The sequence below is a fragment of the Myotis davidii genome, unplaced genomic scaffold, assembly GCF_000327345.1.
Source record: "Myotis davidii unplaced genomic scaffold, ASM32734v1 scaffold69, whole genome shotgun sequence".
Lineage (NCBI taxonomy): Eukaryota > Metazoa > Chordata > Mammalia > Chiroptera > Vespertilionidae > Myotis > Myotis davidii.
In genome coordinates this window covers 2,288,219-2,302,926 of record NW_006300363.1, presented here as the reverse complement: position 1 = coordinate 2,302,926, position 14,708 = coordinate 2,288,219, and the positions used below count along the sequence as shown (strand labels likewise).

The following is a 14,708-nucleotide window of genomic DNA, read 5'->3' as shown; positions in this document are numbered from 1 at the left end:
AGGGGTTGCAACCCACAGCTTGAGAATCGCTGCATTAGGACAAAGTAAGACTTACTAAGAAAGCTGGAATTGTACTTGTATATGCGTCTGTAAATTTGAGTCTTAAAAAATAAATTTGAGTCTAAGTTTGGTAAACTATTCAAGGAGAGTGCAGTCCTTTTTAAAAATATATATATATTTTTATTGATTTCAGAGAGGAAGGGAGAGGGGGAGAGATAGAAATATCAATGATGAGAGAGAATCATTGGTTGGCTGCCTTCTGCATGCCCCACATGGGAATAATCAAGCCCACAACCTGGGAGTGTGCCCTTGACCAGAATCAAACCTGGGATCCTTCAGTCTGCAGGCTGATGCTCTATCTACTGAGCCAAACCGGCTAGGGCAAGGAGAGTGCGTCTTGGAATGCACTCTTTTTTGGAAGGTCACCAGCTGTAACAAGGGAACAAGGAGTCTTCAGCAACGGGCCCAAGAGCAGAGTGGAGCAAACTATTCCACTTCCAAGATGTATCAGTGAAGGCCAATGAGCAAGAATAGAGCCTGGCTCTTTTCTTTTTCTTTCTTTTTTTTTTTAATCCTCATCCAAGGACATGCTTTTATTGATTTTAGAGAAAGAGGAAGGGAGAGGGAGAGAGAGAGAAACATCGATGTGAGAGAGGGCCTGGCTCTTTGTCACTCCTGAGAGCTGTTTAAGGGCTGGTCTTCAAAGGCAGCTGTGGCCCTATGCGTTTCACTGTGAGCAGTGGGCATTCTGGCTGGATTGTTTGCCATGTTTATGATGCTTGGCTGCCTAGCTGTGAAGATGGGGGAAGATATCGCCTCTCACATTCAATTCCTAGAATAGAATCAGGTGATAAATATACAAGGAACAAGTCTAATTGTATCATGGGTAGGAAAGGGTGCCTGCCCATATTCAAAAGAGGGAACGTTGCCCATTATGGACATTTCATGGAAGGTTGACAGTGGGTGGCGTGCCGGAGTGGGGTATAGTAAGTGCTTTGCCCAAGGGACATTTCTAGAAGGACCGTTCTCAAAGAGAATGGCTGGTGCACATATATTCCACCACGACTTCATAGTATATGAAGTTGTGGTGGCTCTTCAATAAGGTCTAAGAGTCTCTGAGATATGTTTTCCAGTTTTAGAATATCAAAACATTTTTTTTAACCATTTGTTATGTTTAATTGCAAATCTAAGACTAAAACTAGGGGCCAGGGTTGGAAAAATATTATGTAAACAGGTGAACATTACGTAAGTTTCAGGTGTACAACATTATAATTTGATATCTACGTATACTATAGTGTGCTCACCACCCAAAGTCTAGGTACCGTCCATTTGACCCCCTTTACCTATTTTGGCCTCTTCCCAACTCTTCCTCCTGTCTGGTAACTTCCAATCTGTGGTCTGTATCTATGAGTTTGTTTTCGTTTTATTTTCTTTCGTTTTTGTTTTATGTTTTGCACATGAATGAAATCACATGGTTTCAAAACATCCTTGATGCAAATGTGGAGACCGCAGCAATAAGTTGAACAATATTATTGGAACTCAGAAATAAAGACACCTCGAAATAAAGATGGTTTCCCCTCAGCAAAAATCAGAGTTAGAGGAAGCATCTCAGCTCCTTTGTCCCAATCGGGCATACATCTCAGTCTAACGCTAGCACCCTGTCAATGAGCTCCAAAACCAACCGAGTATATTTGAAATTTGAGGCCAAACAAGCACTTGTGATTTAATTGTAACAGAATAGGGAAGTTCGAGAAAAGATGGGGCTGAGGAGTTTTAGATGAGTATAGTGCCCACAGAACCGAACAATCTTCAGGAGTTTGGACAACTAGTCATCCACATGGAAGGAATTTAAAACAGTGGGGAAGGCCTAAGTTCCAAGTGTTGTTGACTTTATCATCTAAATATAGCTCAACCTGTCCTCCTCTCTCCTCCTCCACTGCCACCCCTCAGGCCTACCCCCCTCCTCTTACTTAGACCCTGTAATTGCTTCCTTGTCTCCCTGCTTCTCTGCTTTGCTCCCTTCCAACGTGTAGCCAGTACGAGCTGATCAGAATTCTAATCTGATTGTGCCACTCCTTGCTCACAGCCTTTTAGTAACTTGTTCTCAGGGTGAACAAGATCAAATCCTTACCTGATCCACAAGTAGGGTTTCAAAATAAAATACAGAATGCCCAGTCCAATTTGAATTTCAGATAACGTAATTCTTTAGTGCAAGTATATCCCATGCAATTATCCATTGCTTATCTGGAATTAAATTCAACCTGGCATCCTATGCTTTTATTTGCTAAATCTGGCAACCCTACCCACAAGGGCTTTGCAAAATGTTGGCCTTTCTAGTGAAACTTTTGTGTACATTTCAGATCTGTCTCAAAAACCATTCATCAGGTTGGGGAAGGTGTCTTATACTAAAAAGTTTTTTGTTTGTTTTTTTTCATTTAGATGTAAATCAGACCAAGCATATCAGAAAAAAGAGAAGTTTTTGACATTTTTATATTCTGACAATGACAGGATATTTTGCTCAAAAGAATCTAATATAGCCTGGCCAGTGTGGCTCACTGGTTGAGCGTCAACCTATGAACCAGGAGATCACAGTTTGATTCCAGGTCAGGGTACATGCCTGGTTGCAATCCCCAGTAGGGATTGTGCAGGAGGCAGCTGATCAATGACTCTCTCTCATCGTTGATATTTCTCTCTCCCTCTCCCCATCCCCCCTCTCCCTCCTCCTCTCTCACCCTCTCCCCCTTCTTTTTCCTCTCCCTTTCCTTCTCCCTCTCCTCTCCCTTTCCCTCTCCTTCTCCCTTCCTCTCTGAAATCAATAAAAATATATTTTAAAAAAGAACCTAATATAACACACTATCGATCCACCAGGTATTCTGAATTAACTTTTTTTTTTTAAACCATCCAAGCTCTACAGGAGAAAAACCTAATTATTTGACAATTTGCATGCATGAAAATAAAGCAAGTTTTGCTGGTCTGACTTCATCTGTCCAGCTCTTTTCTTGAAACGTTGTTCTTTCTCCTTGGGATGTTATTAATATTCGCTGGAATCCTAGGAAGGATCTAAAAATTTGCATTTCTTTTATTTGTTTCCTTTGGCAAATTTGTTTCTAGAAAGGACATTTTAACCTACTTCCCAACTGTTTTTAGTGACCTCCTGTGGTTGAAAGGAAAAGACTCACTCAAAATAAACTCAAAATAAAAGGAGCATCATGTCTAGGGAATGGCCATCCTGTCTCACGGAGCTTTGGTTTCCGAGTGTCTGTAACCTCTCTTTCTCTCATGGCTCCTCAGCCTCAGCTTTCATCACCAAGTGGCAATCCTATTTTTACATGCTTGTCACTGAGATAGAATATATGCCACCTGTTTGTTTAAAGAATCATTTGCTGATTTTTAGAGAGGAAGGGAAACATTGATGTGAGAGTGCAACACCAACCGCCTCCCTCCTCCCGCCACCAGAAGATTGAGCCTGCGACCCTGGCATGTGCCCTTGACCTGGAATGGAACCAGGTGCATGGGATGAAGCCCAACCAACTGAGCCACACCGGCCAGGGCTACATGCTACCTGTTATGGCTGGTGTGGTTATACTTGAAGAAATGAAGGCTCAGAAAGATGAAGTGATTTGCCCAACAGTACACAGCATTATAGTTTTCTCACGTAACACAGGAGAGCAACTGTGTTTATCGGGCTTATCAGATATACCCTCCCCCATAAAATAAGCCTTTAAAATGTCTGATGCATGCTGTAACATGAATGTTGAAAACATTATGCAAAGTGATATAGGCCAGACACAAAAAGACAAATATTGTATGATTCCAGAATAGGAATATACAGTGTCCAGAATAGGCAGATTCGTAGAGACAGAAAGCAGAATTGAGGCTATCAGGGCCTCAGGGGAGGAAGGATACAGTTACTGTTTAGTGGGGACAGTTTCTGTTTGGAACGATGAAGAAGCTCTGGAAATGGGTAGCGGGGATGATTGGACAACATTGTGAATTGTACACTTTAAGCTTATTCAGATTTCACCAGGTTGACGTGCTCTGTGGTTGTGATGCTGTATGATAGCTGTACAAGCTGTTATCACTCGGGGAGGCTGGCTGAAGGGTGGCAGGACATCCGCGTACATGTCTTTGTAACTTTCTGTGAATCCATCTTTATGTCAAAATAAAAAGTTAACACGGACACATAATACCAAGAACAAATTAGTAGACTGCAGTCAGATTCCAAACTAACTGGAGGGCAAATTTAATACCATGTCCTGGTTTGCTAGGATCACTCATTCTCCTTGAGGAGAATTTTCTCTTCTTCCGGAGTGGCTCTCACGTGGCTCATGGTCAGAGAGGATGACGCACAGGCTGCTACCCTTCCTTTTTTTGGATGGCATATGCAATCTATCATCACATTCTTTCCAAGAAGGAAATGAAAGACGTAGGCAAGACTCAGCTCTGTCCTTACCAAGATCCTGTTACAATCAGGAGTCACTGATCCTAAAATAACAGCGAGTTTTTACCTGGATTCTCTCTTGGTTAAACCAAAACGAAACAAAATAAAACTTTGCAGGTACAGGTGGTTTTCAGGAAATCCTCAAGTAAAGATGCATCATTCAATGTCTGCTATCACTGAGAGCATGAAAACAAAATGACTCCAAATTGATGTTTGTTTATTCAATTAAACGCGGTTCCTTATGCTTTTGTTTCTGGAAGTAACCAATGAACAATGAATAGTTCTGCAGCTTAGCAAACTAGAGAAGGCACTGAACATCTAAATAAATCAGAGAAGTCCAGTTTCTTCCCCTGTCTAGGAGCTAGAGACCTCAATGCTGGGACCAGAGCAAGAGCATTAAGGCAAAGTACAAAGCCGTTTCTAATTTTCTCAGGAGTAGGAGAAGTAGTTAAATGTTTGGACTGGAATGGGATATCCTACTAGATTGCATGCTATAGAAAAGGAAGAATTTATGGGAGTATGGCATATTAGAGGGCTCATAATTAAGCAGAGAAAGTCAATCTAATAAACTTGAAAGCAGATTTTGCCTGGATCAACCACATCAGTGGTTCTCAACCTTCTGGCCCTTTCAATACAGTTCCTCATGTTGTGACCCAACCATAAAATTATTTTCGTTGCTACTTCATAACTGTAATGTTGCTACTGTTATGAATCGTAATGTAAATATCTGCTATGCAGGATGGTCTTAGGCGACCCACAGGTTGAGAACCGCTGAACCACATGCAGTTACACACACACACACATGCATAAATATACATACATACATACACGAGGAGAGAATCTGGTGTTCCACTCGGGTGGTGTACCTACGGATTCCTTCAGGATGATTTTTCTTGGTTACCGCTCACACTGTGGTCTCACCTTTGATAAGGGGAACCAAACACCTGTTAGATGGGTGGATGAGTCTATGTGTGTGTCCCACTGGGTTACAGACTCTCCTTGGGTATTTTTTGGCTGGATAGTTAGAGCTGGCACCCAGGCTTTCCCTGAAGGCACCACACGGCTATTAGCAGGCCAGGCTTCCTTGCACACAAATCCCCTAGACCTGGGTCTAAGCACCAGCCTTTGGCTTGTTTCTTCTTCCTTGATCACTTCTTTCCCATCAACCCACAAACTCACAATTGCCAGCAATCCCTTGAGACCAGTGGAGAGAGGAAGCCACACTTGGAAAGAAGATTGCTTTGTACTTTATTTACAATAGAAGGTAAGAAAAGGAAGTTATTAACAATAATAAATAACTGGGGGGAAAACACAGAACAGCCATAAAATGACACAGAAGGATGGCATGTGTGAGGGTCACCTTTTGTTTGCTTTGCTTGTAGACTGTAACACTGTGCACTCCAAACCTTGGTCCTTCAGCAGTGGCAGTGGTATATCGACCCATTGAACGAATCAAGATCCCAGCTTGAAATGTAAACACTAAAAAATGACACTTGAAGCGACACAGAAGTGGCGTAGGCATAACAGCAACTCAAAGAGCCTCTTCTTGGTGACACATAGGAACTGAAGGGGGACTTGCAATTCAATAGACATGCTTTCCCTTTTAGGCCACAACATCCCATAGCATTAACTTAACAACAGAATTACCATGAATCACATCTGAAAAGGTCTCCACACTCACATCCTCTTATTGCACTAACTCCTAAAGAGCTTAAACATTTACATTTCAAATGCAAACAGATCGTTCCGCAGGTAGAACACACAAGAACCCGGTGTTGCCTCCGCCTGCCAAGGCTGTGCGATTGCGTGACATTTCAGTCTCAGCAAGAACGAGTTGTTTGACCGGTTACAGCCACACAACGCATATATATTTTTTTAATTTCAAGAATTAGGGCTCAAGATGGCAGATTGTTACCTGGCCTACTGAGTCAGATGATCAGAAAGGGACTAAAACTATTTAGACAATTCCTGTCTATTGGATTATCTAATTACATATTACATCTGAATTATACTCTGGCCCTTCTGAAAAGTAAAATTCCTACTGACCTAAACCAGACAGTGACTTTGCTGTCTCTGAGCCCTGGAGAGCTACCAAGGAAAGTAGAATTTAAAAATGTACATAAATACATTAGCCTTGCAATTTTCACAGGAAAATGATTTCTGGAGAAGTGTCAGGATCTATTCTCTCGGCCAGTATTACAGTGCCTTGAATGAAAACCCTGTAATTACTTGTGGGGTCTTGGGTTTTTGTGCCTGCATTGTACAACCGCGACTGCGCTTAGAGATTTATTCTCACACCCAAAACATGGCTACTACAAACCTCCAAATACATGAAAACCATTCTTCCCACACAGATGCAAAATCGTAAAAGAAGGGTTTGTAAATTAGTTCACCAGCGAACACATATTGTGCCTGTTATAACGATGGTGAGTGAAAAATTTCATGGCTTCCTTAGCTTTGTTTTACCATAGCCCAAAAGTAGAAACATGAAATGGTCTTCAGAGCTAACTTCTGACAAAGTGCACGCGGGAAAAACACCAAGACCCTCTGATCCTGGGAAAGCAGTCAAAGCTACAAATGCTGCGCCACACACAGCCCACGAAAAGCACAGGGGCGCCTGGTATTTGAAATGCACCCGAAGTAATGAAATGTACAGCCATTGTCATGGTTTTCACCAACACCAGAGATGAAGATGGTGTGCTGCACATGTGCTATTCTGTGGATTACTTTAATTTGGCTACCAGAGACTTCAAAGTGGTGGGGTTTGATTCGCTATGCTATATTTCTATATATGTACATACAGGTATAATACAATTTTGGTGAACGAAGTTGAAGGTTTCCACATTGCAGACAGAGGCACTGAGTTAAAGATTCTATTCCCCCCACCCCCACACATGCTTAATTCAAGTTTCTGCTTTTTTCCTTCTTCTAAGTTTCCATCATGCAGCCATTGCATTTCCATCCTTATAGGAATTATTAAGGTTCTATGTACACATTCATTGCAGGCTTGTATCCCACAACAAACAAAGGCATGTATGGAGAATGTAAAATGACACTTGGAAATCAAGGCAGATAAAATGGTGAAGTCACGTATGCTCACAATGATGGGATTCAATATTCAAAGCAGCTGAAGGAATATATGCACCCCCCTGCCCTTTTCTTAAATGCACACAAACCACATGGAGACAGAAAACTGAATGTATTTTAAGTGCACACACTTTTGATGGCTAAAACGCACACTATCTTTAGCAGTTTGTAATTGATGTCCGTGGTATTGTACTGGCTATGAGAGAAAGAAAACTCACAGGAGGAAATGAGAAATTACCTTTCTAAAGCAGATAGGATGGTTGACCTTGCTAGCAGAAGCTACTTTACGGACAGCAATGGTATGAATGGGAAAACTAGGCATCAGATGTGTTAACAACCTGCACAAAACAGATCGGTTCCATTAGAAAATGACCCCACCCCCACTTGTGACAAAGCTGGTTTCAGCTCGTAAATAAATGGTAAGCAAACACACACACACACACGATCGCTGCCTTGTGAAAATAGAATTTTGCTTTCTGAAGCCAAACATAATCCTTAAGGACTGCTGTGTGGAGAGGGAGCCGTCGGAAAGTCCAAGCGGTTCGGTAAAAGATTAAGTTTTCCCACAAGCAAAAAATCATGCTACCATACCATGCAAAGATGTCTTACTACAATGCTATCTCGCTCTTAGGGAAGAGATGCATGTTGACCTAAGCTATTTGTAAGTGGTTTCCCTTGAGTTCTGGGTTTTAAAATTTTTTTTCGAGCTAAATATCAACCTGTAGATAAAGAAATGATCTTGACAGTCTGACGTATGACTTATGCTTACTTGGTGCTGGGCTCAGGGGCCAGCGCCTGCACCTGGGAGTTTGTCAGCTTGAAAGACACAATGCAGAGTGCGGAGCACTTAGAGAGAGAAGCAGGCCGGGTCCGCTGGCTGAGGCCAGGGGAGAGGAGGAGGCTCTGCTCCCTGGTCTGTGTGTTTCCTTTGGAATCTGTGTGGGAAGGTCCCTTTCCTGAGGCTGGAGGTTACGGCGAGGAAGGCGAGCTGGGGGCTTGGAGTTGCCCAGTTACTTTGCTCTCTTCCTCTCCTGGAGGACAAAAGTGAATATAGATACCGCTTGCCCTTCCTTCTGCGTTTAAAGGCAGTGAGGTGCGAAGGTGGCAGGTTTTTCCTTTTCACATCAAAGGGGAGTTCTCTTTCTGCCACTTTGGTGAATGAGCTTGCCTCCCGTCAACCTTGAATCTAATCTTGCATTAGCAATACTTTCAGAAAAGAAAGCTAGACGGAAGGACATGTATTTCTCCTCCTTTTTGCTTTACAAATAGGAGTCAACAATTCTGCTCATTCTCTCCTCCCACTTGACAGTATTTACTCAACTTCTGGGACATCCCAATATTTGGATTTCAAGTAAGGAGCAAGAGAATGACCGTCTTTTCTAAGGTCCCGTGACGGGCCATCGGGTCCAGGAAGTCTGGATGTTATTAAAAATAAAACCAGGGGAGTGGGGAGGGGGCGGGGAAGAGAAAAAAATAAAAAATAAAGTAAAACCAGGAGGGAGATGAAAAACAATCCCCTTTTTTAGGGTTTCCCGAACCAGATATTCCAACAGAGTGAAAGTCCAGTTAGCTTACTCCACCCTTGAACTTTTTGAGTGAGTAAGTAGTCAATAAATTATGCTTAATTAACTGCAAATTCTGAGAATCTTCATGGATGATAGAAGCTCACAAGTTAGGGTTTGTTGGTACCTGTAGAGAAAAAAGATGTTTGTCTCACCTGGACTTCTTGGTTCCTAACTCAACCCTTCCAAAATCTGTCAAGTTAAGGTCACATTCACCCATGTAATTCTCAAGATTTCTGAGGGCACATAGGGGAAAAGTTATTAAAAGACAGAAGCAAGTGGAATCTTTATTAAATTCTGTGAAAGGTATAAATAAGTTATCATTAATTGCACATGGAGCCTCTGTGGGTTGATAATTAAAATTTTCAAAAAATTTAAAGTGTTAATTAGGCCCCAAATCCTGAGTCAGACTAACCAAAATAGGAATTTTAGTAACTACTGGTATTCAAGTATTGGCGATGAGCAGTTCAAAATTTAACAATTAGGTATGTTCCGCCTGAGAGTAGTTTTGAGAATTTCAGGTTTAACCAGAGGAAACTGACTTCACTGTTTTATCACACCTTGTACCACAGTGGTGCAAAGTTTTCATTCATTTACCCTTGAAGCCCATACCAACAGCAGCAAACGCCCATTAACAAGGCTTCCTCCCAGGCTTCCAGCTGTGGCTACAGAAGACGCCTTCTGTCTTTTGCATGTCTTACATGTTGCATCTAATATGATGCTGTGTGGCATACTTGGGGACTCATATTATAGGTGAAATTACTTAACCACATGCACACTCAGATCGAAGGAACATGTTTTGAGTGACAAAGCAGTCTTTTTCTATATTAGAAGATTCTTAAAAAACAAAACAAAACGAGAAAACCAACCCTAACAATGAAAATATAAAACCCCATGAAATATTCATATGAAGTTATTCTGATTTGGGCCGGCATGGCCTGTCTGAAGAGGGTACGCCAGGTAAATTCAGGGTGGCATTTTTCTCAGGGTCTGGAAGCGTGAGAGTTTCTGGGGCAGACTTTTTCCGGGGCCGATCTTTGGGCACAGACAGAAACTCAGGTGCGTCTGAGGACAGAGGTGTGGACGGCGCGCTGGAAGGGGCACTGCGGACTGAAGAAGGCAGCAGGGGAATGCTCGAGATAGAAATCACAGGTGGGAAAACGCCAATTTTCTGGTTGGTGGCTTCCTGAGTGGCTCGTTCAAATTCTCGGACTTCATCCATTGTCATGTCTTCAAAGAAAAGAAAAAGATAGAAAGAAAAACGAGCAGTTATTTAGAAGACATGCAAATGGATTCATCTCTACGCCTGTTTTTAAAGGACGTATGGAACCCTATGAAAAAGGGGCCTCTCCTGATTATAAACCCAAATTATCGCTAAAATGTTAACCCTGAATTTTCCTTTTTAAAGAGGCAAAACTCTGAAATAATATTCCTTTTAGAATACCCATCTCTAGACTTCCCAAGCACTCTTCAGTGAGTGTCTTATGTATTCTGAATTAGAAAACATCAGGAGTGCCCAGCTGGTGTGGCTCAGTGGTTGAGCGTTGACCTATGAAACAGGAGGTCATGGTTTGATTCCTGGTCAGGGCACATGCCTGGGTTGTGAGCTCCGTCTCCAGTAGGGGGTGTGCAGGAGGCAGCTGATCAATGATTCTCTCTCATCATTGATGTTTCTCTCTCTCTTCCTCTCTGAAATCAATACCTATCCTATATAACAAAAGGCTAATATGCAAATCAACTGAACGGTCACTATGATGCACACTGACCACCAGTGGGCAGATGCTTACTCCCACAGGGGGAGTGCTACTCAGCCAGAAGCCTGGTTCATGGTTGGCGAGCAGAGTGGCCGCGGTGGGAGCCTCTTCCGCCTCCGTGACCGCGCTAAGGATGTCTGACAGACAGCTTAGTCGGACATCCCCAGAGGGCTGGCTCCAGGACTGCAAGAGGGTGCAGGCCGGACTGAGGGACCCCCTCAAGTGCACGAATTTTGTGCACTGGGCTTCTAGTGTATATATATATATATATAAAAGAAAACATCAGGAGTAAAGAATCAGACCGGAGCAGTGAGTGTGTGTGTGTGTGTTGTGGGTATGACTATTATCAGACCTGGCCATCTTTTCTATAAAAAGAAGGTAACTAAAACAATCAATGGCCCCAAAATTGCATACAGTGTGTGGCAAAGGTAGGTTTACAGTTGTGAGTACATGAAACAGAGTTTATTCTTGTATTATTTATTCATTTTTGTATTGTTTTCTGTATGAATAACTGTAAACCTACATTTGCCCTATCCTGATATATGTGTCACATAATAACACATGAGCAAATCAGAAATATTTTTCATATATATATTTAAATGTATTTTTATTGATTTTTTTACAGAGAGGAAGGGAGAGGGATAGAGAGTTAGAAACATCGATGAGAGAGAAACATCGATCAGCTGCCTCCTACACACCTCCCACTGGGGACGTGCCCACAACCAAGGTAGGTACATGCCCTTGACCGGAATCGAACCTGGGACCCTTCAGTCCGCAGGCTGACGCTCTATCCACTGAGCCAAACTGGTTACAGCAGAAATATTTTTCAAAAAACAAAATCCTTAAGCAGATTTCCTGGAAACAATTACTAAATTTTCTGAAAGGGATGTTTTGTTTACAAAGGAAATAAAAAATTATGGTTGTGATGATATAATATAAAACTCAGAAGAGAACAAGAAAAATCATACCTGTAAACCTACCACTTAAAAAAGACCACTAAGACTATTAAGCTAAGAAAAGAGATTATGTCTTTTTAAAAGCGGTACTGCAAAATAAAATTGAGATTCTCAGGAAAATGTTACTGAATCGGGGTCTGTTTCTTCTCTGATAAATGGATATCATGTCGGAGAAATCGGGCTTTGTGAAAAAGCAGCTGAGCACAGTGTCCTACTCCATGCATCCAGCAGAGAGCAGAAGTCACCCAGAGGAGACAGAATTTTGATTTTACAGTCCCTTCCGGGAGTCTCTCAGAAGTTCCCTTCCTTGAAGGCACTGAAACTGCTCAATTGAAAAGGAGACAATTTCCTTATTGTCCTGGTCATGGATGTTAATTCTGCATAATTTCAATCTAATTTGTTTCTACTCGGGTTGATGATTTAAGTTTTATTGGGCACTCATGCAGTTTTTATTTGTGGTGGACAGCAGCCTCTTAATTTCAACTGTTTTTCATTATGCTGGAGAAGAAAGACAATGGAAAAATAATCTCCAATTTGAAGGAATGCCACAGAATACGGGAAATGTCGCCAGCATTCAAAATAACCACACTGCGTAACTTTGGAAGATACTAGTAGGCATATCTCTTGCTGACGTCATGGGAACGCCTGTGAGTTGCAGCCAGGGAACCCACGCACGGGTTTCGCCTGGGGAGAACCATTCTAGGCACCACCGTCAATGTGGTAAACTGACCCACACCAGTCACTGCAGTAAAACGGAAAGAAAACCAAGCACAGCGCTGAAGCTGAACGCTGTAAGGACTCAGAAGGAGACCAGCTTTGTGCTTTGAATCTCTGAGACGTGTGGCGTCTCTCCAGTGCTCTGGCTTCCTTTGTCTGGCCATCCTGACAGTGAGCGGCTTTCAGAGAGCGGCTGAGGGGGACTGGTGTCTAACATTCCTAAAAGAAAAGGCAACTGAGAGTGCTGAAAATTCAAGGACAGGTTCCTGAAGGAGCATTTCTAACTTTAGAACCGGGACAGAGGAAGACAGCGGTCCTATCGGAACTGATCTGTGCAGAGAGGATCACCTGGGCCAACTCTGGTGAGAAGGGTTTTCCGCTAATCCAATCACCGCGTGCAAAATGAGGAGGAAGCCTTAGGGCCATTTCAACCTCAAGGGCAGTCATGTGGATCCAACAGCGGCCTTGCAGGGCACATTCCAAAGACATGCTCTAAAAACTCAACTCAAGATTTCCAAAGTGCAACCGAAGGTCTTCACAATTCCAAAGCATCCATTTACAATAAGCCATCTCTCAATCTCCTACAACTGCAGCATCATCAGTTTCTTGAAAATCTAATTAATGTGTTACTCTGGGGCATGTGAGCTCAAGCTGCCACCCAGAGATCCCAGCCCTGGCCAAAGGCACATACCCGTGACTCAGAGGTTCCATTTTTCTTTGTCATCTGTAGCTCCTCCTCATTAGCATGAATACAACTGTATGTAAAATGCTGGCAGACACCCTACAGTCAACTCGCAGTTTCCCACGTGCCTGGGAATACCGGAGGCTCCCCGGGACTTATCTGACGCCCCAGGCTAGATCTGGCAGAGTCCCCATTCACCACACCTTCACTGCCCTGCCAGGTGCATGAAGGGACCACAGACCCACCTGGACATTCACCTAGCACAGATGAACCCAATGGGTAAAACAGCTATAAAAGGCCATAGAAAGCATTTCAGAGCAAATATTAGGAAACCTAAAAGACCAGATGGGTCAGAAGCCTTCCCGTGAATGAGTAACTGTTACCTATGTTTTCAAAAGTTCTGGTTTTCATACGACCCCTGCTTTTACCCCCTCTATTCTCTTCTGGTGCAGGCCAGGCCTTCACTAGGCCCGCAAAATGTTTCCACTCTCCGTGTTCTTGGCTCTATGACTGGAACACCCTGCACGTCAAGCGGCTTTAAAGACTCAAAGTGTCTGCGAGTGAGAGGTTCTTTCCCAACAGCCCCTGGGCGACGCCGCTCTCTGTGGGAGCCTGAGAACTGAGCGCTGGCAGTATTTCACAGATCAGCTGATCTGCACGTTGGGTAAAGGGAGGGGGCAACATGTTTTAAAAATTCTACATACACTTGTTTGGGCCTGGCTCTCTATGTCATCCACAGTGGAGGAATGCTGATTGCAAACTTTTATGTTGGTTTGTTCATGCATGTTTTTCTCGTATTCTCGAACATCGTCCATTGTCATATCTGAAAGAAGGTCAAGATGTTGGCAACTTCCGTTATTAAATGCAAACTTTCAATGGGGAGACTTTAGGGGAAAGATGGTAGCTTAGCAGGAGCCAAAGAGAGGTTGAAAAAGCAGGGGATTCACTAACTTTATGGAAAGCAAATCATAAAGTTAGCTAAACCAGCCAGAGGGGCAGTGAGTACAAGGAAGGGAACTCAAAGTAGTCGTAGAAAGGGAAGAGTGGACATTTTTTAGGGGTGACTCCTGTACAGTGAGCTCAGTGGGTGGAGTAGGAGCGCGTGGGCAGTGCCATAGCCTGAGATCTCCTAAAGCAGAGTTAGAAGATCCCTTCAGGGATGTGCTCAGCTGTGTTTGCCTTAAAACTTACCTGCCACAGACCTTTCCAAAGAGGTTCTGTAAATCAGTGCATTCGACAAGAGAAAGGACACTTTCATTGCTATTGTAGGAGACAGGACGTAGAAGGCACGGAACGATGTTCATGGGTGTAAGTGAGATTGGGTGCAGTGCTCACACACAGGTGAGCTTCTGCACAGAACGCGTGGTGTCAGAGTGCAGGTCTACACTGAACTCCAAGTCTAGCTTAACAGCTTGAAGGTGGCTGGCACTACTTACACCCACACTCGTCTATAAATACAACGGCACATGACATTATGATTTTTGGCCCGAGTCGGAAAGCTTTCAGGAT

At 43.0% G+C, this 14,708-nt stretch overlaps 1 protein-coding gene across 4 annotated transcripts in view; it reads right to left on the bottom strand.

The window, feature by feature from the left end:
* Positions 1 to 5,672: 5,672 nt before the first annotated feature.
* Positions 5,673 to 14,708, bottom strand: part of PITPNC1 (phosphatidylinositol transfer protein, cytoplasmic 1) — a 262,521-nt gene continuing 253,485 nt past the window's right edge. For 3 of the 4 annotated variants that reach the window (XM_006776677.2, XM_006776676.2, XM_015572429.1), the window contains one exon: positions 5,673 to 10,320. In XM_006776677.2, the coding sequence (XP_006776740.1) occupies positions 10,004 to 10,320 (317 nt within the window). In that variant the 3' untranslated portion in view covers positions 5,673 to 10,003. Of the gene's footprint in view, positions 10,321 to 13,903; positions 14,023 to 14,708 lie in introns of all 4 variants that reach the window. The other variant, XM_006776678.2, reaches the window with a different exon arrangement.